Source organism: Botryllus schlosseri, chromosome 15 (assembly GCF_051294905.1).
Source record: "Botryllus schlosseri isolate E-star chromosome 15, Bs_hap1, whole genome shotgun sequence".
Classification (NCBI taxonomy): domain Eukaryota; kingdom Metazoa; phylum Chordata; class Ascidiacea; order Stolidobranchia; family Styelidae; genus Botryllus; species Botryllus schlosseri.
In genome coordinates, this window is record NC_137250.1 from 2,889,565 (window position 1) to 2,916,089 (window position 26,525).

Genomic DNA, 26,525 nt, shown 5'->3' on the forward strand with positions numbered 1-26,525 from the left:
TAGGCTAGTTGGCAAGTGCGGAAAAATCGAATTATCGATCAATCTTCATTTCAGAAAAGTCCCTTCTCGCAAAAGAAGGATACAGACGATAGCTTCAAGCAGTGACAATATTGATGATGATGATGATGATGATCGACCTCCTACACTTCCGTCACCCGTTTATCGGTCCTTGAATCCTGCTAAGAAGTCCGGTAAAAATGCAACCAACCACAATCACATTCATGTTTTACAGTCGCAAAGGCTTGTGGCTTGGACACTAGGGCTCTTCAAAAATGATTTTTTTTCTCAAATCGCACTGGCTACTTGATAAAATTGTTAGGTTACCTAATTTAAGCCTACACACCAAATTTGGTTCAATTCCGACCAGTAGCCGCATTGTAACAGGAGAAGAAAGTTTCTATTTATTATATAAAAGTAAATAACAAAAAATTTGAAAATTTTCTGTTCACCCCGTGAAAGTGTTGGGTTGCTAACCAAATTTGGTTCAATTCAAAATTTTCAAATTTTTTGTTATTTACTTTCATATGATGAATAGAAACTTTCTTCTCCTGTAGCAATGCAGCTACTGGTTGGAATTGAACCAAATTTGGCGTGTAGGCTTAAATTAGGTAACCTAACAATTTTATCAAGTAGCCAGTGCGATTTGAGAAAAAAAAGTCATTTCGAAGAGCCCTATTGGACACGCAACGCAAACGATGTCACTTTCCTGTAAACAGTCAAATTGAAGCTGGTGAGGGCGCTCTTCTATTTTGTGAATGTAATCGGTGCCGACAACTATTCTACTTGATGGATATTATAGTTATTGCTACACAATGTTTTCAAAATTCGATTCGTATATTAGTATGAAGTAGAATATTTTAGGACAGATATATTTCACTTGGAGTTATGGCACAACATAGCAACGCATGTTGGTGTTAACCTTCGATATTGAGATGTCCAGACACAGAAATTGTCGACGCCAAATGTTCTGCTTTCGCAACCTGAGCCGCAGTACAAATGCTAGCTGCAAAGGAAAATATTGGCACCATGTGAAAAAAATATGAATTTGGAATCAGTCGAAATTGGTGGCGATCTAATTATAGACCGTTTTTTCTACAATCTTACTGTATTTTAGGTTTCTCAGTCCAAAAGCCTACCAGCATAGACGGGCAACGCAATCAATCGCTTCACTCTCTCGATAACGATGAAATAGACGCTGGAGAGGAAAGAGACTGCTTGGATGGCCAACCAGATCAGTCCCTCGATGACAGTGAAATTGACATTGGTGAGGATATAGCCACCTCCATCAAATCCACTCCAAATCACAGTCGCGGTGTGTACGATTTTGATTTCCGCAGTGTATAAAGAATTGAAACTATCCTTTTTATCTTACAGGCATATCAGCTCAATTGCAAGCCAGCATGGATGTTGCATTGCGAGCCATGGATGCTAAATTGCAAACTACATTGAAAACCATGGGTCATAGAGTCCTCAACGTTCAACAAGACATCAAGCAAATGTCAAAGAGAGAAAGAAACAGAAGGAAACATGGACTTGATTATGCCACACTTCAAAGTGTCTCTGCCTATCGAACTCGCTGCCGCGTTTCCAATGGAAAGATGGCGAGGAACTCAAAAAGATGGATCAGCTTGTAAAAAGTGATTCTGGGGTATTTGAACAAATTGTAAAAAATACCACTGCCAACTAAGGTGCAGGCGCGTACTAATCTGCACTTTCTTATAAGTGGAAATAATACTCACGACTTCATGAGGCGGACAATGCCAAGACTAATGAAAACTGAATTTGAAAAATGCTGCAGTGTCTTCGGAAGAAAGATTGACAAAATCGATCTGAAAGATACAGTAATTTTTAATAGTGTTCCAGGTATGTTGCTCGATAGAATTTGAAGTATTTTATTCAGTGATGGACTGATTTACCTTAAACAGCTGCAGTCAAGATGAACTTGGCCACAAAAGAATGCACCGAAAACGACGTTGAAGGCTCCATGCGAAGATGGCTTGCCAGCTCCAGAGATCGTGCCGGTGGTTCAAGGTACGGACAAAAGAAGAGTCAAGAGTGCCACAATGCCTCAATCTGAAGCATTGGAGTTACCTTCAACCAGAAAAGCGCGGCGTGTTCATAATATTAATTGTTTCATTCAACTGTGAGCACGCAAAGAGTGTTCCGATTGTATGATAATCCAAGCTACCTTGGCTGTGTGACTATTGACTCTGAACGTTTCTGTGCCAGGACATAACAAGACATTGATATATTGCCAGAGGTGCTCAAGTAGGAGTTATGTTTTACCAAATTTGGAGTGGAAGGAGCAATTTCCAAAACATGTCAGTCAAAACTATTTCAGGTGGAATTACAAAATGAATTGAGTAGTATCAGAGAGTAGACTTTTTTCAATAGATTACATACTTTTAGCAGTTAATCGGGAAGGCTAATTTCGAAATATGTATCTCTGTAGGCTAATGCAAAATGACTAATTTATGCCTTCACTGTAGATAAAGAGGCTGTTTCATGCTATTGTTTAAACCAGGGCCGGCCAACCCGTGGCCCGTGGGCCACATGTGGCCCGCGAGAAGGTTTTGAGTGGCCCGCGAGGTCATTTCTGAAATTTCTAATATCAAAAACGGATTGCACAGATTGTGAACTTGCAAAGCCAACCAAAAATTTGATTAGTTTGGCCGCAACACTTGAGATGTGATGACTAAAATATCAGTTCCGACGCATTGACAGATCCATCAGCCAGTCACATATTGCTATATATCTTCGCACACTACAATAAAGCAGAATAATTTGCGATAGATTTATCAAAAGTAAAAATTTTCTGCAAGCTTAGCACAACCCGCATGTTGTCACTCGATTCCTTGTTTTTAATATTGTTGCCCATTTTTGTGAAAATGGAAGAACGCCTGATGTATCAGATTGAGTCTAACTATACCAGGGTTGTAATGACTCGAGTCATGACTCGACTCGAGTCAGACTCGAGTCACGATTTTCGGATGACTCGACTCGACTCGAGTCATTTTATCAAAATACGGAAATGACTCGACTCGACTCGAGTCAATCTGTGTATTGACTCGACTTGGACTCAAGTCATTACGCATGACTCGAAGCAAGTCGTTGACTCGAGATTCAGACGGCCAAGACCGACATTTCATTGTAATTTCGAAGCCAACACACTATCGGGATTTCGTTTGTTGGTACTGGTGCTTGAAATTGCGACCAGAAACTGATAAAAGTGAGGAAAATTGATATATTACAAATGCGAACCATTCAATATCACCAAACAGAGTTAAAAAGTGGGTTTAGGAAGACTTTAACTGGAAACTGAGCAGTCAACACAATGACTTTGACTCGGACTCGAGTCATAATACCATGACTCGGACTCGATCCTCTGTTCACTGACTTGGACTCGGACTTGACTCGGTGGGAATTGAAAATGACTCGACTTGATTGCGGGCCTGCCGTATATCGCTGGGCTAAGTTTGCGAGGGCTATTTGGCGCATGGACATATCGATATCGAAAACTGCGACCAACATGCATCAATCTTTCCGTGCCTAGGTTTCATAGTCAACGATCTTACTGCGAGCGCAAACGCAAAGTCGCATATGCTGAACAACACTTTGTCCCGTAATCGCGAGTATAGTTCAGGGTTGTAACCAAGTCACAAGGCTCCGAGTCACAAGTCAATCTCACTTTTATATTTTGGACTCGAGTCAAGTCGAGTCATTTTCAATTCCCACCGAGTCAAGTCCGAGTCCAAGTCAGTGAACAGAGGATCGAGTCCGAGTCATGGTATTATGACTCGAGTCCGAGTCAAAGTCATTGTGTTGACTGCTCAGTTTCCAGTTAAAGTCTTCCTAACCCCACTTTTTAACTCTGTTTGGTGATATTGAATGGTTCGCATTTGTAATATATCAATTTTCCTCACTTTTATCAGTTTCTGGTCGCATTTTCAAGCACCAGTACCAACAAACGAAATCCCGATAGTGTGTTGGCTTCGAAATTACAATGAAATGTCGGTCTTGGCCGTCTGAATCTCGAGTCAACGACTTGCTTCGAGTCATGCGTAATGACTTGAGTCCAAGTCGAGTCAATACACAGATTGACTCGAGTCGAGTCGAGTCATTTCCGTATTTTGATAAAATGACTCGAGTCGAGTCGAGTCATCCGAAAATCGTGACTCGAGTCTGACTCGAGTCGAGTCATGACTCGAGTCATTACAACCCTGGTATAGTTAGACTCAATCTGATACATCAGGCGTTCTTCCATTTTCACAAAAAGGGCAACAATATTAAAAACAAGGAATCGAGTGACAACATGCGGGTTGTGCTAAGCTTGCAGAAAATTTTTACTTTTGATAAATCTATCGCAAATTATTCTGCTTTATTGTAGTGTGCGAAGATATATAGCAATATGTGACTGGCTGATGGATCTGTCAATGCGTCGGAACTGATATTTTAGTCATCACATCTCAAGTGTTGCGGCCAAACTAATCAAATTTTTGGTTGGCTTTGCAAGTTCACAATCTGTGCAATCCGTTTTTGATATTAGAAATTTCAGAAATGACCTCGCGGGCCACTCAAAACCTTCTCGCGGGCCACATGTGGCCCACGGGCCACGGGTTGGCCGGCCCTGGTTTAAACAATAGCATGAAACAGCCTCTTTATCTACAGTGAAGGCATAAATTAGTCATTTTGCATTAGCCTACAGAGATACATATTTCGAAATTAGCCTTCCCGATTAACTGCTAAAAGTATGTAATCTATTGAAAAAAGTCTACTCTCTGATACTACTCAATTCATTTTGTACTTCCACCTGAAATAGTTTTGACTGACATGTTTTGGAAATTGCTCCTTCCACTCCAAATTTGGTAAAACATAACTCCTACTTGAGCACCTCTGGCAATATATCAATGTCTTGTTATGTCCTGGCACAGAAACGTTCAGAGTCAATAGTCACACAGCCAAGGTAGCTTGGATTATCATACAATCGGAACACTCTTTGCGTGCTCACAGTTGAATGAAACAATTAATATTATGAACACGCCGCGCTTTTCTGGTTGAAGGTAACTCCAATGCTTCAGATTGAGGCATTGTGGCACTCTTGACTCTTCTTTTGTCCGTACCTTGAACCACCGGCACGATCTCTGGAGCTGGCAAGCCATCTTCGCATGGAGCCTTCAACGTCGTTTTCGGTGCATTCTTTTGTGGCCAAGTTCATCTTGACTGCAGCTGTTTAAGGTAAATCAGTCCATCACTGAATAAAATATTTCAAATTCTATCGAGCAACATACCTAGAACACTATTAAAAATTACTGTATCTTTCAGATCGATTTTGTCAATCTTTCTTCCGAAGACACTGCAGCATTTTTCAAATTCAGTTTTCATTAGTCTTGGCATTGTCCGCCTCATGAAGTCGTGAGTATTATTTCCACCTATAAGAAAGTGCAGATTAGTATTGATGCATACCAGCAGGTATCCAATTTTCGATAGCATAAGCATTCGTCCACATCATAGGATGAAAATGATAGTATTATTATGGAAATGCGATACTTATCCTCAGTTTTCTCGAACAGCACGTTTTAGAAAATAGCATGGTATGGCGCCATCCCCAATATTATAAGGTCCGTAGTTTAGTCGAAGAGCAATACGGAGAAGTTGTATAGGATACGGTGTAAACACTATGCACGATTAGTAAACGGTAATTGAAATATGGTGGACCGTAAAAATGCCATATTGTGTAGCTTCAATCCTGGAAATTGAAGGCATTACTACACTTGCTTTTATACTTCAACAGGTACTTTATCCAGACAAAAGAACTGATTAATTATAACTCAAATTATATGATACTTGGAATTGAAACTAAAACATAACACTTTTAAAAGCAGAACACATTTTTCATGCCTTCAGTCCAGAAAATTTCAAAGGCGGCATGCTAAAACAGCACTAAAACTAACAAAAAAGTCAGAGTCCACTTTTCCAGGTTAGGACGTGCCATGGACATGCTAGATTACGATATGACAAGTAAATAATAGATTGCGAATATCAGTTTCAAACGATATGATAGCCATATATACTGTGATGAATTATTTCATATGGGTGAAGGGCGACAATGTGGTGTGAACGCAGGGATATCTAGTTCTAGATATCCCTGTGTGAACGGAATCACGCCAACCCACTACCTAAATTATATCTTCGGTATGTGAAATCATACTGGCAACTCCGTATCCACTGCGCGCGAAGCGCGACGAAAATTTTGGGCTTCACTCAACTTTCATGAAAATTAAATGTTGATGCTCCGTGAAAACAGCCCCGAAATTTCTCAGGCTATCTTCCTGATTGGAAGATTGAACTACTTCTACTTGACAAACTGAAAATAGCGAAAAGTAAGTCAGTAGATCACAAAATATTACGAAGTAGAAGTGGAAGTAGCGGAAATCAGATCTACTTGAGTAAGTACCAGAAGTAGAGGAAAACTACTTGAGTACTTCGAAAAAGTAGAAGTACTTCGTTACTGACCACCTCTGATTAAATCATGCATGATTCAATCGGACACGTCAAAGAAAGATCAGCTAAAAATAAAGATGATGAAGATCGATTCCTATAAAATAAATCGCATAAGCCTCGCCTCAATGAACTTCTTAACCAGTTAACTGCTGTGGACGGGTGAACATTTATTCAATTACCCAAAGTGAGTGAATTCGTGGGGCCTTCAAGGCTTATGGCTATGACTTGTCAAAATGTCGCAAACGGGTTCGTGACTTGGTGATCGAGCACAGCAAATAAATCCGTAATTGTGTGGAAGAAGAGCTTATAGCAATGAAACGCAGCATTGGACGTTTTTCGATCACGTTTGACGAATCAACTTCTACACGAAACTGGCGGTACATGAATTTAAACGCTCATTATCCGGGTGGCCTTCGGTCGCTGGGTTTCATTCGTATTCACGGGAGCATGTTTTTTCGTCAATACTGCAAGGAATAAATGTTGTGTGTGTAGCTTGTATGGGTATTTTACTACTTTGCTAATCCCGGGATTGAGAAGCGCAAATCCCGGGAAATCCCGATCCCGGGATTTCAAATTTGATCCCGAAGTCCCAACCCTAATTATGACTTGAGCATGAGCATCAACTTGCAATTGTATGTACTGCTGCCTTAAATACCCAGGTTATTTTTCCAGCAATGTAACTCTACAATCCTCCAATGCAAAATCTCCATCTTGAATATGCTCATTGCTCATATATATTGCATATGCGGTAATACGGAAAATACTTGACGGCTTGAATATTTACCTTGATTTCAATTGTAGTTGACTGGCAAAACTGTGACATAACAAATACCAATTCTGTAAATGTCTAATTCATGAATTTTTTACAGGGCCGTTGTTGACCACTTTAAAAATTGTAGTCCATTCTAACTTTCAAGAAAAGATTGTTCGTGTATTGAAACAGCCGCAAAGCAACCCACAACCGCGAGGAAATTAAAAAGAATTTAGGGATCTTAATAAAAATGCAAATCATTATCTTATGGGATTCTGCCACGCCGGGCAGTCCATGAGAAGCAACCATGTCATGTTCCACTCTGCTTCAGGCATTGAGGTATTTCCAAAGATTGTAGTCAAAATGAATAATACTTTAACGATTGGTGCCGGATTGGATTGATACTGATTGGGTCGATTCATGCAGAGAACAATAGTCTTGCTGAAAGATTATGCATATTATTCGAGTGCGAGAGGTGAGGAGATGGACACTACAATGAATCTGTCGATCATTTCGTGTGCTTTGTGAATACGACAACCAAGTTCAGCTACAACTGCCATTTAAAGCCATATTGCATTACAGATAATATTGCTTCACTTGTACTAGCTGGAAAAAAATGCCGTTACTGCAAAACTGGAGATATTCTTATGCCGCAGAAACAGCGATGAAATTCGTGAGCAGGGAAGCTTATCAAGGAGACAAGGAAACAACAACACTGATAAATTTGATACGGACATTTTTGCCAATCCATTGGGCAGACTACCTCATCATAACCAAGAAATTGAGTCTTGATCCGTTATTGGAATAATTTTTAGCCTAATCAGGAAATCTGGCCGTACCTGTGATATGGTAATTTTTAAAGAATAAGCGATTTCTAAAGAGGCTTGAAACATACTAGTGTTCAAATGCCATGGTATTTCATGCTTCAATGCCCTCCAATGCTCAACGTCATGTAAAATCGCTGCTCTACCATCCAACTGCAGTACTGTTATTGTCATTAAGATAGAATTAGAATTCTCGAAAAAATAACATTTGAGAATGTATATTTTTGTTACGTGACAAGAAACATTGACATTATCAACTATTAGGCACAGTTATTCGATTGTTCATAATAGCAAAACACAGTTTCATGAATTACAACAAAAATAGATGCACACAGTACATTTATCGAATGGCTTAAACATAGGTAGGCTATATCTGAGATTGTAATTTGCATAAACATGAAAATCCCTTTTTGCTACTTATTGACTTGACTTAAATGTTTTCCGTTGACTAGGATTTTGGTTCCTGTTATTCTGAATTTAAATGACAACAAGTCTGACATAATAACAAAAGTTGTTTATGCAGTTTTTAAGTGTTATAGTAAATGAAATATCTATACCCTGTATAAAATTCTCAATGATATTATGGTGTTGGCATCCTCATTGAAATTTAGTCACGACTAGTATCAGCGCATTTAGGAGTCCATGAAGAGGTGAGGTATTTAAGCTGTTCAAAATCCTGCTTCTGTAATACCCGTCCGATGACACATTGTCATGACGCTTGGATTTGATCAACTTCTTCCATGATCACCTCGACTGTTGAAGGAATAGATGGTGATGTGTAAGTCCGGAAATTTGTTGAGTGATGGGGATTGTTGGACAGTTTCTATTCCATCCCATTCTTCGAAGTCAGCATCTTGCAAGTCAACTATGATTGTAAGAGTTTACAAACTGGATATTGACAACATTAAAATTAAATGACTATGCAAAGTATATGCTGTGCACAATCATTTATTTATCATCGGCTGTGCACAAGTCTATCACACCTGAAATGGACAGTGGCAGGAACTTTCTACCCATTGTGGGTTGCTCTTGCGCGCACTTACACTTATAAGATATACCATCATATCATGGTAAATTGTACTCATGAAGTAGTTTGAAAAAGTAGGTTAAGACCAGATTTTGTAGACGTTTGTTAGTCAATTGGATATTGCAACATACTTGTTGAAGCAGAAAATGAACGGTCTGAAAAGTACTCAAGTAGTATGAAGAAATAAGTTAGACCAGACTTTGTATACATTTGTTAGTTACTGTATCTACAAGCTGCTGACGATTACTCCTGACGAGTATCAAACGAAAATATTCGGATTTGTTCAATTGTATATAGGAGCATTCGAATCACAAGATGAATCTCCGTGACAAAGGAATAACGTCTATTATGACTTCAAAAACGTGATGCTTTTTGCGAAGCCCTGAAGTAGGTTTTGCCCACTTTCACAACTTCAGAAGGCCTGACTTGGCAGAATTGACTTGAAAAATTTTGAAATGATTCTTGACTTTATTAAATATTTGCAATGACTCAAAGATAGTGACCTGATCCCAACTACCTCGTAATATGAAGTATCCACCGTTATTTGCTACTGTGAGACCACCTCCGATCACACTGTTCATCACGAAGGCACACTGGTACATCAGTTTCGTCTGCATATTAAGCCATGCTATCGGTAGTGGCCAAAACCTGTACAGTATGCACAGTGCACACTGCACACGTTTCGCCTGCAACAGAGGTCTAGAAAACTTTTTACTACGTTGACGCCAGTTCCTGAAGAAATATTGTTGACGAACCGATTGTTTACATCGATGTGATACCGCTGGTGAAGCATGACTCGCGACGCGCTCAAACGCGGAGCTATATCATTGATTGCCAGTGAACCTCTGACAGGTTCACGTTCGCGTTCACACAGAACCTTTCAAAAAGGTTCGCGTTCACACGAACCAGAACCTGTCAGAGGTTCACACCATCCCTAATGTGGGGTTACTAGTGAGACTAAACAGCTTGTTTATCGAATTCAGCTGATTCAGATAAAATAAGGACCTTGCAAGTTTACTGGCGACTCAACCTGGCGTCATTGATAATTTCTGATTAACACTTTTGAGCCGCGTATCTCCAGCCAGATTCCGACAACCATAACGCTAGGGTTACCATATTTTGGAAATCTGAAGAGAGGACACTTTTTCAAAATTTTCAGACTTGTAATACCGGAGGAAAATCCTGAAAAATGGCAAATTTTTCCCACTTCATAGTCGGTTGACGTAAAAAAGGTCAACTTCCCAGCTGACTCAACTGCCGAATTACAATTTTTATCCACAATATCCGTTGGTTGACTAAAAAAGGTCAGATTTCCGGCTCTGCTCTCGAAATAGCAGGCGTAGCATTACCAGAGATGAGCATGGATTAGGATTAGGTTTTGAAAAAACAGGATTTGCGAAATTTTGTCCGATTTGGATTGCATTTGGATTAGACATTTTTTTCAGAACGGATTAGGATTTGGATTGCATTTACCTATTTTCTGGGAGATTGAAATGTCGTGTGGCGAATGGTGACAGACTTTATTCAGATCAGTTATTAATATACTTATGGTTACTTAGTTATCTTGAATCAAGTGAATCGTTGGTTGTGAAAGAAAATTTTCGAATCCCTTCATTGCATAAATTAGTATTTTTTCTGAATTTCCATTTGGAATCGGATTAGGATTGGACATGGACTTGAATATGAAAAAGGTATGGATTAGGATTTGGATTTGAAGGTTCGGATTTGGATTGGATTAGGACATAGAAATTTCAAATCCGCTCATCTCTGAGCGTTTCTTCAGGTCTGATTTACTGTATTTCAGTTGAATTTTGACCTATATTTAACCGAAATTCCCCCAAAAGAGGTCAAAATCTCAAAAAATAGAACGTTTTGGCGTCCTCCGAGGACAATTTCAAAAAAGTCAAAAGGAGGACAAATCCTCTTAATGGTATGGTATGGTATGGTATGGTATGGTATGGTATGATAGGGTATGGTATGGTATGGAAGTAAGGTATGTAGGGCTGGGCAAAATCGAGTACCTGAGTGATTTGATTCTGAATCATGTAATGTGCTTCGAGTCGAGTCGAGTAATCGAGTATCACCCATTATGATGTCATATCAGAATGTGAAACGTTAAAGCTCAAATATGTACCTTTTATGCCACCAAAAAGCATGTAATGCCTGTTATCCATCTCATAAATAATACTTTGGTATTTTTCCGACCATGCCGATTTAATTCCACTTGGTGACAATGTTGTGGGACAATGACTACTTCGGAAATGTGTTATGTACAGTAATCTTCGTAGCTTTGTACAATGTGTTACGTATGGTGCGATACCGCCGATCAAGGCTTCAAGGCTTCTACAGTGAAAATTAGTATTGGAACTATAATTCTCGTTGATAAATTAGCTTTCAGTGGCGAGAAGCGTATAATTTCAGTACTCGAAAAAATCGTATTTTACTACTCGACTCGAATCAATAAAATTAATACTCGATTCAGAATCGAGTACTCGAATCATTATGCCCAGCCCTGGTATGGTATGGAACGAAATTTCGATATGGACTATGGAGATGTGCAATTATGGTATGGTATGAAAGTTTCCCCAAGTATGGTATGGAATTGTTTTTCCACACTTCCATACATTTTCCATACTTTGACGTTTTGCGAAGACCATGACAATGATCCTATATAGGCTACTTTCGATTTGTCAAATTGACTGCATAGCCTACCTCAGAAAATCGCTCACTGTTTATGTTCATATCTCACTCACCCACCCAGGTCGACATCTATTTGTAGACAATGTCGCGCAACGCGTAGGCTATATGAATGGAAGAATATTCCCATCTAAAACGAATGATATTCGACCGCTGCCAATCGGCCCACCCGGAGACCCATCATAATTTATAACTTGCCCTAAATTTTCGAAAGCACCCCCTCCAACAACTCTACCGGTGAATCTGATCACATGGGCTGAGATACGATAAATGTTTTATAGTAATATGTGAAACGACTAATATTAATGACAAAATTTATTTGTGAGCCTGAAAAAATGTGCGCGCCTTGGGCGAACATATTGATGCCTAGAAACTATTCATAACATGACTACTCGCGATTTCGATGCGTATAGTAAGCCGATATGCATAAATATAAAAATACAGTGTTCACCAGAAATGGATATGGACAGTTGAACATGGGTATTCGGCGCCCACTTAGTTCATTACTACTATCCCTTGGAGTGGCCGTGAATAGCCAAAAGGTTGGCCACCGCTGATCAAGGTAGTCGAAATACGATGGATAGGCATACTAAATTCCACAGCAGCAACAGCAACAACATTCGTTTTCTGGGATATTGCGGCAGTGTTCTCAAGTGTTTAGCTGGTTTTCCTCTGATTAAAACATGGAGATGACGAAATGAATGAAGTTTGTACAATAGATAAAGATGTAGGCTACTTAAGTGTGGCACATTGAAAACATTCGGATAATCCTTAAGTGGGATTAGTGAAGGTGCCTAAGTAGAATACAAGCACACTAAGTGATGTTCATCTCTATAGGAAACTTCATCGTCGTAAACAAGTTCAAGACCGCGTGAACGCACAAGTACCATGCTAGTCTACCTTCGAATATATATTGAGAGGGTGTAGCACCGTCGGTAATACAGACCATGATTGAGCATGAGCATCATCACCGATTTTATCATGGATTTTATAGTATAGAGCAGGGGTTCTCAACCCGCGGCCCGCAGACGTTTATTTAGCGGCCCGCGACGTCTTTCATTATGAATGCAATTATTACTGACACGGTATTGCTGCACAATAATTGAGCTGCTTAGCTCTCTTATCGCACCGTCTCTATTTCGTTTGATTACTCATTTTTGATGTGTTCTGGTTTCTAGATATATGCTCGAGTTTAGATTGTTATTGTTTTGAATCTGCATTCGGTTGGACTACGGTTCACGAGCATCCCGCTACGTATATATACAGTTTTAAAGAGTGTTTCACTCACTGCGAATGGTTTGAACAGAAACAGGAACAAGGAATGGAAAATTAAACGGCGAGAACTGAGTTTGTAACTCAGCGTGGAACAATGAATTTGCATTCTCAGATATAAATGGAAATCTATGTCATACTTGTCGAAGAATAGTTTTCGTAAGTCGTAACGAAGCATAGAAGCCTATAAAACGATAACGCGACAGTTTCGCCAGGAGTTAAACAAATGTTAACTAGGTTTCAAGCCCAGCAATCTATATTTTGAGGCATTGTAAAATTGCCGAAGATGTTACTGACACATCGTTCAAAATTGCTGGGCTAAACCCACGAAATCTGCCAGAGAAGGTGTGACTTCAATAAAACTCTGCGAGTATTTGCTGTTTCCGGAACTTAGCAGCAATGACAATATCACCTGACATATGTCGAAGCTACAATTGTCTGGTTCAACAGTGGCCAAAATGAGCAATGTCAGTCGATCTTTTATCAAATGTTCTGAAACACGTTGTCGCGTATAGACTACTTTATCCTAGCATTGGATTAATTCACCGACTTCATAGACATTGCATAGCTATTTATCTGGGAGCCTGTTATCGGAGTGGACATATTTGCTCACTGGTTTGGCAAACGCGGGAGGGGGGACAGCGAAAAACATCAACTTGAAAGAGCTAACTTCTGTAACTAATGGTGCAGTGCCCTCGCCATGGAATGAAAGGAGAAGGGTTGATTGGTTTGCTCAGAAATGACACCGAACGGCAAACTTCTTCTCATATCACTGAGAGCTCAATGCCAAAATGGCCTCTGTAACGAAAAAGTTACCGTAATTTTATACATGCTCGCTCCCGCTTTGAAACAGTTCTCTGTTGGAAGGGTTTAAAATGTGCATACCGGCCCGTATACGACTGGTAAATAGGCTACAGTAGCCTAAATTTATTAGTAACCAATAAATACATGATAATAATGTTCTGCGGCCCGCAGCGTCATTTGCTGTTAAAATGCGGCCCGTTATACAAGGGAAGTTGAGAACCCCTGGTATAGAGTATGGACTAAAGATAGACAGACCAAATTAACGAAGAAAGTGTATCATCTAACTCAAGAATGTAAAACTCAAATTGCGTCGCGGGCCGGACCAGTCAACTGATTCCAAAATGTTATGTCGCGACCTTTCTTTTCACTTGAATACCTAATTATCAAGCATATATTGATAATACAGGAATCAGAGGGGTCTTATTATCTTATTCTAGCGAGTGCAACACCTTTATTCGCGAACAAAGGAATTGGCAAAAATACGATGATTATCCGGGTGAATCATTTAGCTATACAGTTGAGAAAAAGTAGAGATAAAAACCTATCAAACAGTGCGCTAACGACGATATCAATTACTTTAGTCGTTAACTGGCCTTAGCTCTGCGTGGTTGGGAGTACAAGATATTTAACCGTAAACGCGGACATTGGAATTTTTATTTTTATTATTTAATCGCGAGTCGGGTTTCGCTCATAAGTCCTGAGACCTGTTGGGTTGGAAGTAACACAACAATGCGATCATATATAGGCCTATTTGTGTAACTAATATATTCTCCATATAAATTGCATTTAACGGTTCCGCATTGGCGTTTTCGCTTTTGTGAATAGAAACTGTTTGGTCTATTTTCCATAACAATCTGAACTCTGGGTGCACTTTTTGCATTCCCGAATTAGAGAGAGTGAAACCACAACGCCAAAGTCAGTTGGTTATAATGGGAACTATGAACTGAACATGCTCGAAATTTTCTGTATTGAGGGAGTATTTAATGAAAGTATTTCCCGTAAAACAGCTGAACATCTTATACAAATGTGCTGGATGATATAGGAATTTTTTTCTATTTACTCATAATTGCTTCGCGGGCCGGATGAAACTGTCTGGCGGACCGAATGCGGCCCGCGGGCCGTATGTTTGACACCCCTGATCCGACTGTTCAAACCAGTGGTTCCCAACCTTTGTCGGTGTCAAGGCCAAATTTAGAATTTCAGAGTACGGTGGGGGCCGCACGAGTACACTCATTAAGTATAGCAAAAATACAACGCACAGTGACCATATACGTCCTCTTTCAAGAGGATTTGTGCTCTTTTTTTGACTTTTTGAAAGTGTTCTTGGAGTATGCCCAAATGTACTTTTTTTAAGATTTTGTCCTCTTTTATGAGAATGTTGGTTAAATATAGGACAAAATCGACTGAGATACAGTAAAACATCACTGAAGTGACGCTCCGGCGGGTATTTCGGGAGCTGAGTCGGAAAGTTGACATCTTTTTTAGTCAAACGACCACGAAGTGGTGAAAATTTACCATTTATCAGGATATTTCATCAGTTTTTCAAGTCTGAAAATTTTGAAAAAGTGTCCTCTTTTCAGATTTTAAAAATATGGTAACCCTATTATAAAGCAACAAAGCACGTACCAACTTGACCAAAGGACTGATTAACCTATCGCAGCTTTATAGAATTTGTGACAGCTTTAGATCACTAAAAAGTTCACAAAATAGAGTAAAATCGAGGAGAACTGGACAACTGCTGCTGGGTTTTGCCTCAACCATAGATTTTCAACATACGGATTGATGCGCAGCACACAGCACACGGTCCAAACGCCGAGAGGCTCACCGCCGACCCCGGTAAAAGCAGCACAATCGGCCGTCCCACCACTGGCGATCCGAGCGTCCATATTTAATATGTCCAATATGTCCGGTTCAAATCCAATGATTCCCAATCTATGGTACGCGTACCGCTAGTGCTAGCCTACGCGAAGGTCTACAAGGTGGTACGCGAGTAGATTCTGTTTTTTTTTTTCTTGACTGAAGGCAGTTATCAAATCAGGTGGGGTTGATTTTGAGTTTTTTGAAATCGCCGTGGGTAGAGGGCAATCCCATTAATGACGGCGTAGGGGAAAAGTTCTAGTCGTAAGGCATTGGGGTTCTTACCTAACCAAATTCTGTTTTAATATATTTGACCACAAGAAATTCCAAATGAATCCACTATACAGAAATCATACACTACGCCTTTCTGTTTCGCTGCCTTCGGCTGCTTAACACGGTGAAAACATTTTTAACCGTCTTCGGCGCGCGTAACGTATGTAGGTGGTGCGCGAGCACTGCATAAAACCGCGAAAACGGAAGGTAACCACTGTCTTAAACGGAAGCAAGTGCCGCACCGACCCAGAAATTACAAACCGAAATATGACCAAGGCAATGAAACGAACCTAAAATTATCATTAAAACATGAAAATGTACATAGTTCCGAACAATCGCTGGACGCCATTGGTCATTGTCATGGTCATTGTGTTGCCGCACTCCCATTGTTTAGAACGATCGACCTTCGGCGGCTATTTTGGAGTAGCTCCACCGCCCCGGCCAAACCCCAATCCGCCCCCAGAATCAGAGCGGCACCAGCCCCCGACAAAGACCGGACATATCAAATTATTCAGACGCTCGGGTCGCGAGCTACAGGACCGCCGACCACGCCGCCCCCAGCCGGCTCAGCAGCACGCCGCCTGGCGCATCCAACCACCAGTCACGTGTTGTACATCTATACGTAAATTAGTTATCAATACCTATATCTAAAGCTACCGCTCGTTCAACTGGAATGTTATGTCACATTGCATTGAAACATTAGTGACGTAACTTTAGCACACTACTCACAACTTTCCTGCAATCCGAATTAAAAACTCCAGACTCCGAGCCAAGCAAGAGCATTTTATAAATATAAACTTAATTTTTATATCATAAATCGATTTCTTAATATTTTGGTGGGGCCGCGGTTGGGAATCACTGATATATACCATACCCAAAATTGTCGTCTGAAGCGTTAGGGGTAATTATTTCATTCACCACCACCTATCGTTGTGGAAATGAATTTTTGGCACCCGCCTCGCCTCTGCAGAAAATTTAATAAAGCCCGGTATGAATATTTAGTTTCTAAAGTGTATTATAAAATGGAGTTTCCAATACGACATGAAAGTCGCGTGCATATGTCGTGATTTAATTTAGGGTTCATTTTGGATTTTGAAGGATCACAGGTCCGCGAGGTCAAAACGGTCGAGAACCATTGGTCTGTAGGGGTAATCATGCTGGGGTGGAATTACGACATTTTTTGGTGTAAAATTGCTATAAAATTCATGACTAAAAATCCTACGAAGAATCGCCCTCATTTGACCGTCAAGCCGCAAGATTACCGCGTGGGGATGCTATAACTCCATACATGTCAATGCGCTCAGAAATCACGTTGTGATGGAAATAATATAAATTTAATGCGCGATTTCAGTCCAAGTACGAAGTGCTAAGTAAAGATTGTACGAATGAAGGAATCAATCTCAGGGCGGTAAAGCTGTTTACAGTATTGCATATTACAGTTTGCATAACCAGTGTTACAAGAATGATGCAGATCTTGCAGATAATAAATTATTGACCATATATACTCAGTCACTAATGAAAACGAAAGTGAATGAAAGATAGCAAGATTTTTGCGTCGTGAGTCATTTGTAATTCATTCAAAACTAATTGGATGACAAAAACCTTACGCACTAATTCTTGCATTTTCCATAGAATGAAGTTAGCTCACAAAGTGTTCGGTTTGGTTGGTATAGGTTCCCCATAAAATCCCTCAATCATTCACTGAAGCGTGTGATGGGTGCTTTACAAAACAATGGCCCATTGATTTATCTGCACTGAAAAGGATAGTGAAATGTTAGCACTTACAAATGTAGTAAAAAAATAGGACAGACTTGAAATATGGCGACTTTGTGCAGATTACATGTATTCAACGACCATACTGCAGTATGGCGGGGCCCAGAATATCTAATATTTGGCCGGAGTCGGATCGGAGCCGGATCAGTACTATTTACTAAGAATATGTCAGCCTTACCCACTTCCCCCCTCGAATCAATATTTAAAGTGAAACGTTCATGGAAATAAGCCACATGCTAAGTCCAAGTTGGCATAATTACTTCAGATCAGGGTTGGGCTTGATCTTTGGATTTTTAATTGCCTGTTTGCATTGTTTAAATCAATATTCGTTACCGTCCTGTGAGTAGATAATTATTATCGAAGTTTTTCAGACCGGATCACGGTCATTCCGAGAATCCAGCCTAGGAGTCGGACCGGAGTCGGATCACAGAATTTGTCGATCCGCTCCGAAAAGGAATCGGAGATGATGTCTAGAACCTTATTTTGATAAGAAATGTAGTGGGGCTGAATTGCGCCATACGTGACAAAATTTTAGGTTTCTCAATTTGAGAAGAATTTGGTTAGGAGCATGGGTATGCCTCCTCCAAGGGATATGCCTGGGATGAGTCAAACATTGCGCTCCTTATGTTTCAACGCCTGTCGATTATATCTAAACTTAGCAAGAAATCCAAATTACCGATTATATCTGACCCAATCGTTCCGTCTTTTTTCGCCCCCTACCCATCAAAATCGCCAATGCTTTAGGGAATGTTATATGTGGTCATACAGCATTTATAAATTTCTTATATATAGAAAACTAAAATATACCGATTTTTTATTGTCGATTTATTGGCAGTGATGACAGATGGGAAAATTAGTAAGTTGAACTTGACCAAGTTACCATGCAATACTTTTAGTTGACAACTACGGAATTTGAAGTTAGTTTACCGATTGAATGGAGCGGTCTGTCGAATTTTGAGGTGAAGTTTCAGGTCCGGTTTTGCCGAGAATGTACAATCCATACCATGATAGAATTTGCTGTTATTGATTGCTCTCTGAGGCAGTGATTCCCAAACTGTGTGCCGCCACAGATCATCACGTGTGCCGTGAATCTTTTTTTTTAATTTGGAAATTATTTTATAAATTTTTCAACTGAGGCATGCAGGCTGGCATATGCGACTTGAAAGCTGAACACCTGCTTCATAGCTGATGAGTAGGTAATATGACCATTAGAATGAACCCATTCATGATATTTTCTATGAGTTGTGTAATTGTCTCGTCATAATTCGGCTGTTATCTGTCGAACTAATTCATTCCATGCTCCTAATTTATGGTCTCATAAAAAATACTCCGGTAAATTGGAGAACACTGTCTGGACCTAAACTTGTACTGCAATATTACTTTTCAGGATTTGTTGTTCATTCGACTGGTAGTAAGTTCATTTGTAAGCAACGAATCAAGCGATCTTGATTTACTAAAAGCTGCGTTTATGGAAAAAAACGCTGTTTCCTCAAGAATGGACCAGCTATGGCTATCTCCTTCCAATACCTATACCTTCATAGGTACAAAAGCAGTCAGAATTTTATCGCCATGTGCATTCCTGAGACTATGCGAACACAGCTTATTTGATTTGGCTGAAATTAAAAGCTGTACAGTGTACAGCCTGTACAGTAGGGCTGTTCAAAAATCACTTTTTTTCTGGATTATAGCCATTCAGTGATTAAATTGTCAGGCTACCCTAAAAAACGCTGCACACCAAATTTGGTTCAATTCTAACTATAGTATAGAGCTCCGCGGATCCAATTAAATCTTTTAATTTATATAGGAAAATTGAAAAAAAAATTTCAAATTTTTATGTCAACCCCATAAAATTGTTGAGCTCTACTTAGAGACGTTGAAAAACAAATTTGACTCAATTCCAACTAGTAGAAGCGGAGTTATTGTAGTTTTTCGTTGATAATCCTCGGATTATCCACTAATCAAGGATAATCCCAGAATTATCAACGAAAAACTCAAATAACTCCACTTCTACCAGTTGGAATTCACTCAAATTTGTTCTGCATCGTCTTTGAAGACAGCTCAACAATTTTATGAGGTTGACAAAAAATTTTATTTTTCAATTTTCCCTAATAAATTAAAATTTTTAAATAGATCTGCAGAGTCTTATACTTGTTGGAATTGAACCGAAATTGGTGTGCAGCGTTTTTTAGGGTAACCTGACGATTTAATCAGTGAATGGCTGTAATCTGGGAAAAAAGTTATTTTTGAACAGCCCTACTGTACACGTACACAAGAGAGACTGCTTGGATTTGACGATGAAATGCGGGAATGTTTTTGATAATATAACCTCGTTTCAGTCGTATATATGTTCGTATGAATAGGCATAGCCATCGCAATACCACGTCAATTTTATTTTTAAAAGCAACTTTCTTGTAAGGGTGCCGCGAGTTTATTATAATTTTTCTAGTTTGCCACAAGCCCAAAAAGTTTGGAAATCACTGCCCTAAGGTCATCCCATTATTTAAGACTCCAAGGCAAAACAACTTCATACTATATGATAACGGCTATTGTATATTGTCGATTTCACCCGTCACCCGCTTGTTTGACACTGAAGCGTACGAGCACAAGAGTAGACCCTATTACAAAGTCTATGATGCAAAATCAATGATATTTATATTTATATTTTAGTCACAACTCAGAACTTGTCATATAGGAAGAGGAAAGTGATAACACACGCATAAACTTTTCCATTAAGCGGAGAACGGTTTATGATGAAGATTGGGTTTATCCTGACGCTACTTGGTCTTACGTTTCTAGAAATCAGTTGTTATGATGTACATCATGAAGCCAAACAACAGAGTAAGTATGACGATTTCATTAACGTGACGGACCCGAACGTGAACATTCTTGTGACGCCCCGGCGTTGTGAAATTCTTAAAACAATTCAACCTAACACCTAGCCCACAATCCATGGTCGGCGCTACTTGAACAAATAGTGTAAACTATTTTCTATTTCTTTAATAGTGGTGCGCGCATTTCATCTGATGACCAACAAATGCAGGATGACATACTGCCAATATTTGTCGACTCCGTTTGGTTGTATGATGGGTGATTTTAGAGATCGTATTGATAGAAAATGTAAGTATATTTTCAAGCAATATAAATAAATATGTTAAATTGGAGTGTAATCATAGGCGACGATATTATATTCGAGTTTAAGTCAAAGAACTATAGTAAAGTTTTACTTATGTGTAAATTGAATAGTATAAACCGCATATTTCTATGGAACATACCCCGTAAGTGGCTATGGCTAATGGCTCCACTGAATAATCGGACAATCAACCGATAACGTACCATTGCAGAGGTATATATCTATCAATATGTTATAGTCCGTTTCTTCGCAGTACCGTTCTGATTACACGCGCCTTTCATTTGGCGATGATGATAATTCTACATATTACAATCGTAGTATCATTTATCAGCAGCCTGCCGTTTTATTCAACAACCTGACAATTGACAGCCAATATCGGGTTTTCGTATTATGATGCAACAAATATAGCACACACCATTTGATAACCGTACCGCTCCCGGATATATCGCGCTTAACTTTCATACATGCCACTCCTGGGTTTTTCCACCCAGATCTATAGGTTTTTCGAGCATCACCCGCGTTTCTGGGTTTTTGTCCTTGAAATCTGTTTTTTTTTCAACATCATGTTAGCCAGGTCAATTTTACGCCCGTAAATTAATTATTAGATTAGTAAGATCATGAAGTCGTATTCATAATGTTATCTAAGTATATATACTTTCAATTCAACGGGGACGCTCAGAGATATACAGTTGGCAACCCCAGAAAGATAGCATTCGTGTCACATTATCCCAGACAAAAGTGATTGTCCCAGCTAGTATTAATGAATCGAAATCGGATGGCATGTTTTGAGTATTGACGGCGCGCACCAAATGTTTCATAGCAATAATGCATCAAGAGGAAAACAACATTTTTGTGGGATTTTCAGTGTTAACCGAGTCTAATTTATTGTATGAACTGTGGGAACTTCAATATCAAGGGCTAAAACTCACTTCTATGACTGTATGACTGTAATTAATGACTGTCAATTTCCGGTTTCAGAGCTATCCCATATAAATTTGAGTGAAATATAGGATCTGGGTTTTCCTGGGTTTATTTATCGCTCACATCTGGGTTTTTCCGAAATATCCCAGCGGCATCTCTGTTAACCTTATCAAGTTTACGCGTTCGGATTAGCAGTTTTCATTCACATGATTAGCGTTATTCCGAATCAGCTGACTTCATGATCTCCAATGTAATTGTTATGGCAGTAGGGCTGTGTAGCTACTGGATAGTGGATATAGGTCATCATATATATTACAATGTACATTTTCAGTTTGTCGGATCTGTTTGAGACATATCTGCCGAAAGTCACAAGGTGATTCTCCTTTTGGATGGATATAATTGCATCGAGTTATAGATAACTAACCGTAGGCTACATTCATTAAATTCAATAATGGATTGCATATAATATGAATTTTTTCATGCCAATTACTTGTGGAATTCGTTTTCATCATGAACAGTCTATGTTACTATAAACCCATTTGACTTCATGTTTATAGTCTTCAGGTGTTTTTATCAAAAATGGTTCATATGTTACAAATACCTCGGTATAACATGCTGGAACTGCTATAACATGGTGAAGCTTCTGATATAAAATGTATTTTTGGGGAATATATTGTATATAAAAGACAATACATGAGACTGCGTTGTACATTGTACAATTGTACATCCACAGTGAGAGTCATATTATTGCGTGGCGTTGTTGAAATTGGATATCGCATATAAGGGTACAGTCTTAAAATTTGTCTGAGTAATTGAGCGTGAACGTCGTATATGAGTGACGTATGAGCGATTCTAACTGGAATCGAGTCTGGGGAGATTATTCCTAAATCGCGACTGAATCAGGGTTGTATTTGTTCTCCAGAAACTTAATGACTACTATAATAGTCTGTGATCTATTTGACGTTTCGGTCAATTCATTTTCACAGTTCATCGAATTGAATTCGTCTTCACTAGATTCATTCCAATCTTTTGGCGCTGATAACACACTTCTTTGAAGGCATGTTGCTTTTTTCTCAGACCTTGTATCTTTATAAGCGCGGAAAATAACATATTCTTGCGCTTACGTGAGCGAAGTTGAGCGCCCAAATAGTAACTACACTGTTAAAAATATTCCATGCCAAATTACTGGTCTGGTCCTGGCAGCAGTTTTACGACTCTGAGACCGGTAAATTTGAAAAATATTTTCCCGTAAATAATATTGACCGTAATTTATTTTTACAAAGACTGACTGTTAAAATTTTTACGGAAAATTCCCGTTACCTGATGTAACGGAAAACGGCTGTAATACCAAGTTACTGGTCTGGTCCAGTGCAGCAGTTCTACGCTGATGAGACCAGTAAATTCGAAATAACTCTCCCCGTAATATGATTTTACATATGCTGACCGTAGGAAGTTTTACGAAAAATTTCCGTAACTAAAGGTAACCGAAATCTGCTGTAACATCAATATACTGGTCTGGTCCCTTGCAGCAGTTTTACGTTCCTGAGACCAGTAAATTTGAATCAGGTTTATTTGTTGCGGGAACACGTAAAAAAAGTAAGTGTGGATGATGACGAAAAGCCAGTCTTTCTTGTGAAGATCATCAGTCAGCAACTGCCTGAATGAAGAGGGCTTCATCAAAACTTCAGCAGCCGTTGAAGGACTGTACTTTGGGCCATGCTCTTTTGTAGGTTCTTCTATAATCTGAACAAAGATTATGCAGTCATCAACACAGTTACAATTTGGAAACTTTGAGACGCTATAGTATGACAAACTGCGACTTTTCATATTCTTGTCAATTTCTCGAATGATGATGGCCTAGGATAGCGGTGTCGAACATAAGGCCCGCAGGCCGCATGCGGCCTGCGAAGCAATTCTGAGTAGTTCGAAAAAACCCTGTATTGCCCAGCACATTTTCTAATAAATGTTGAGATATTATTGTAAGAAATACTTCCCGCAAGGCCACAAATGTCAAGATCATAGGCCATAATATAATTATCCGACAGTGGTGTTATGGTTTTACTCTAGTCATCATCAGGAACAAGTTGGTGATACTGACATCCAATTCCCAAAACTCCCAAAAGTGCACACTGAGTTCATATTTTTATGAAAAAATGAGCCAAAAAGTAGTTATTTGTGAAGTGAAAAAGAAACTGTTATATGCAGATCGCATGGAGAATATAATAGTTACAAAAAATACAATTCAAATATATTTGGTCGCACTGCTGTATCACTTCTACTCAAAGGCCCCAGACAGACAGATAAACTCGAATGACGAATAATAATGAGCCAAATTCTAACGTCTGCGTTTACAATTAAATCACTTGTGTTCCTCAAAGCGCATACGATGAGTTAACGGCAGATTACGAATAAAACAAAGGGAGCATACAAATATGTCAGCTTATTCCGTCGTTAGAGTCAGTGTTTTAGCGCTTGAATTCAAACGATCAATCTTTGAAATCTTGCCAAAATTCCGTTGTTTGCGAGTATAGGTGCTGCTAGAATATATCCATATGATATGATCGTGAATGTTATGTAATATACCAAAATGTATACAGGATTGATAATAAACTATTCAAGCAGAAGTAAGGGCGGGCGTTTTGATGTACCGTAACATTTTTAAATGATTCGACTGATCCGGCCCGCGAGCGGTTTGCAAGTTTGACTCCGGCCAGCGACGCAAGTTGAGTTTGATACCCCTGGCCTAGGATTTCGTACCTGAATCATCTTTTCCAGTGTTATTGCAAACTTTTCTGGCAATATTCCTTTGCATCGCACGTCCAATGCATTTCGCACGACACCGTGCTACAAGCGATAGGCGAAATGATCCCTTTCCATCACATAAGCATTCGACGTCATGATTCATAATGCCATAACGCTTCTATTCCCGTTTAGTTCAATGTCAGAAAATGTAATACATTCTTATAAGCCATAGCTTCTGTTCACCATTAAACTGTAACGAAAATACATAGGTCTTCAGAAACAGCTCGGATACTGCTATACCTACAATATCTGCAATCAACACCTGCAATATTCTTAAGCTTAAGTTAAGCTGTGGCTTCGAAACCCTCAATATCTTACAGCAACGCATCTTGTTATTATCCAATACGAAAACATCGCGTCGATATAATACCTATCTCGGAACTTTCAGCCGCACGTGCTCAGGCTCAGATATGTCTGACGCCGCTATGTCTCGAATATGGATGACGTCACAAGGTACTGTTCGCTCGAGCAGCTACGAATTCATGATCAAACAATTCATAAGGCCATTCGCAGGAAAAAGGTAAAGGACGTTTACTACTCTCGTCGCAATGGCAAAGGAGCATGATGGCGGCTATACAGTATACACCAGCTCCAGTGTTACGATATATAGTTTGCATCATACATGCGTCAAGGAGTCTACATTGGTGGCAGAACTGGTCCAACAGATAATTACACAAAAGATCATACCTGCAGCAAAACTGCATAACATACCAAATTCGCTTGGCATGCTACTATTACTAGACCTTGATGTCTCAAAGCATACTATTTATAAAGCGATATAAACGATGGTATCTGCAATGCCGAAATGTTCGGATACCATTCACCGATTAGCATTCAGCACGGCCATCGATGTCGTAATTTGCTTGATGATTGAAACATGGTGTAATAACGAAAATCACATATATATATCCATAAGACCGTAAGCGTGTAAAATGATCGAATTGTAAGTGCAATAGCAATGTTGCAACTAATGATTATCCAGTATATCGCTTTTACGAATGCAAAAGTAAATCCAGAATACTGATTATCCAGTAAATTGCTTTTACAAATCCAAAAGTAAATATGAAATACTGGTTATCCCGTAAATTGCTTCTACGAATTTATTCTGTAATTTTTTTACCCTCTAAAAATAAGTAAATTTACTTTCGACGTGCCCGTATATTAATTTAACGGGCATTTACCGTTAATATAACTGACGGGACAAATTTACCGGTATAATTTGGGTAAATCTACGAATATTTCTAAGAGTGTAGGATACCACAATCTATATTAAAAACTTCTATAACCGAAAGTAGATTCGATGCATGAACGGCATAAATAAATTGAGATCGTTTTAGTTTCGCTGAGTTGATACTGGTTTTGATCACATATTCACTCGACAGCAGATTTACATCGTGCTTTTTGCGGAAGAAACCATGTTTCTGCCTGTTGCACGAGAAGTTGTAGTTGATGAGAATGCATGTCCGACCGATTTGAAGTTAATGTTCCTGCATTAATCATTTTTCGGTAGTAATCAATAAATATAACTTTTCCTCTAGTATTTTACTGAAATGATTTGCTGCACCATGCATCTGTGTAAAAGTCAACTCAATATGTATGTACAAGTTCGGGGAATATTCACAAACAGTCTAAATTATCAGCAATTATCATGTTTCGATAATGCGATATTGGTTTTACTTCTGTATCTGTTTGAATCCGTTTGGTAAACAGATAGGGTAAGAGGCACCCTTAACTCTTCAAGTAATATTCAGTGGCATAGCAGCCACCTGGCGGTTGTGGCTCTGCGTCAGGGGCGGCAGGATGCAAGAGGGCGGCAAAATGGGAGCTGATGACGTTTTTTCAGTCAACACTACTGAAGTACTGAAAAAGTTGGGTAATGCGGGAATCGAGGCG

The 26,525-nt window shown here is 39.3% G+C and overlaps 1 protein-coding gene and 2 long non-coding RNA genes across 4 annotated transcripts in view; all 3 read left to right on the plus strand.

Annotated features, from left to right (window-relative positions):
- The window catches only part of LOC145457646 (uncharacterized), a 379,671-nt gene that overhangs the window by 306,098 nt on the left and 47,048 nt on the right, over positions 1-26,525 (plus strand). The gene's annotated exons all lie outside the window — the stretch shown is intronic.
- LOC145457560 (uncharacterized) lies at positions 1,040-2,077 on the plus strand. Its single transcript, XM_080335782.1, has 4 exons — positions 1,040-1,064; positions 1,115-1,312; positions 1,375-1,554; positions 1,926-2,077. The coding sequence occupies exons 1-4, from the start codon at positions 1,040-1,042 to the stop codon at positions 2,075-2,077; spliced, it is 555 nt and encodes a 184-aa protein (XP_080191908.1).
- Positions 17,264-22,578, plus strand: LOC145456805 (uncharacterized). 2 transcript variants are annotated; one of them, XR_013920710.1, is made up of 3 exons: positions 17,264-19,320; positions 20,783-20,896; positions 22,162-22,578. It is a non-coding gene; the product is annotated as an uncharacterized LOC145456805 (long non-coding RNA). The 2 variants fall into 2 exon arrangements; XR_013920709.1 differs by lacking the exon at positions 17,264-19,320 and adding an exon at positions 20,047-20,617.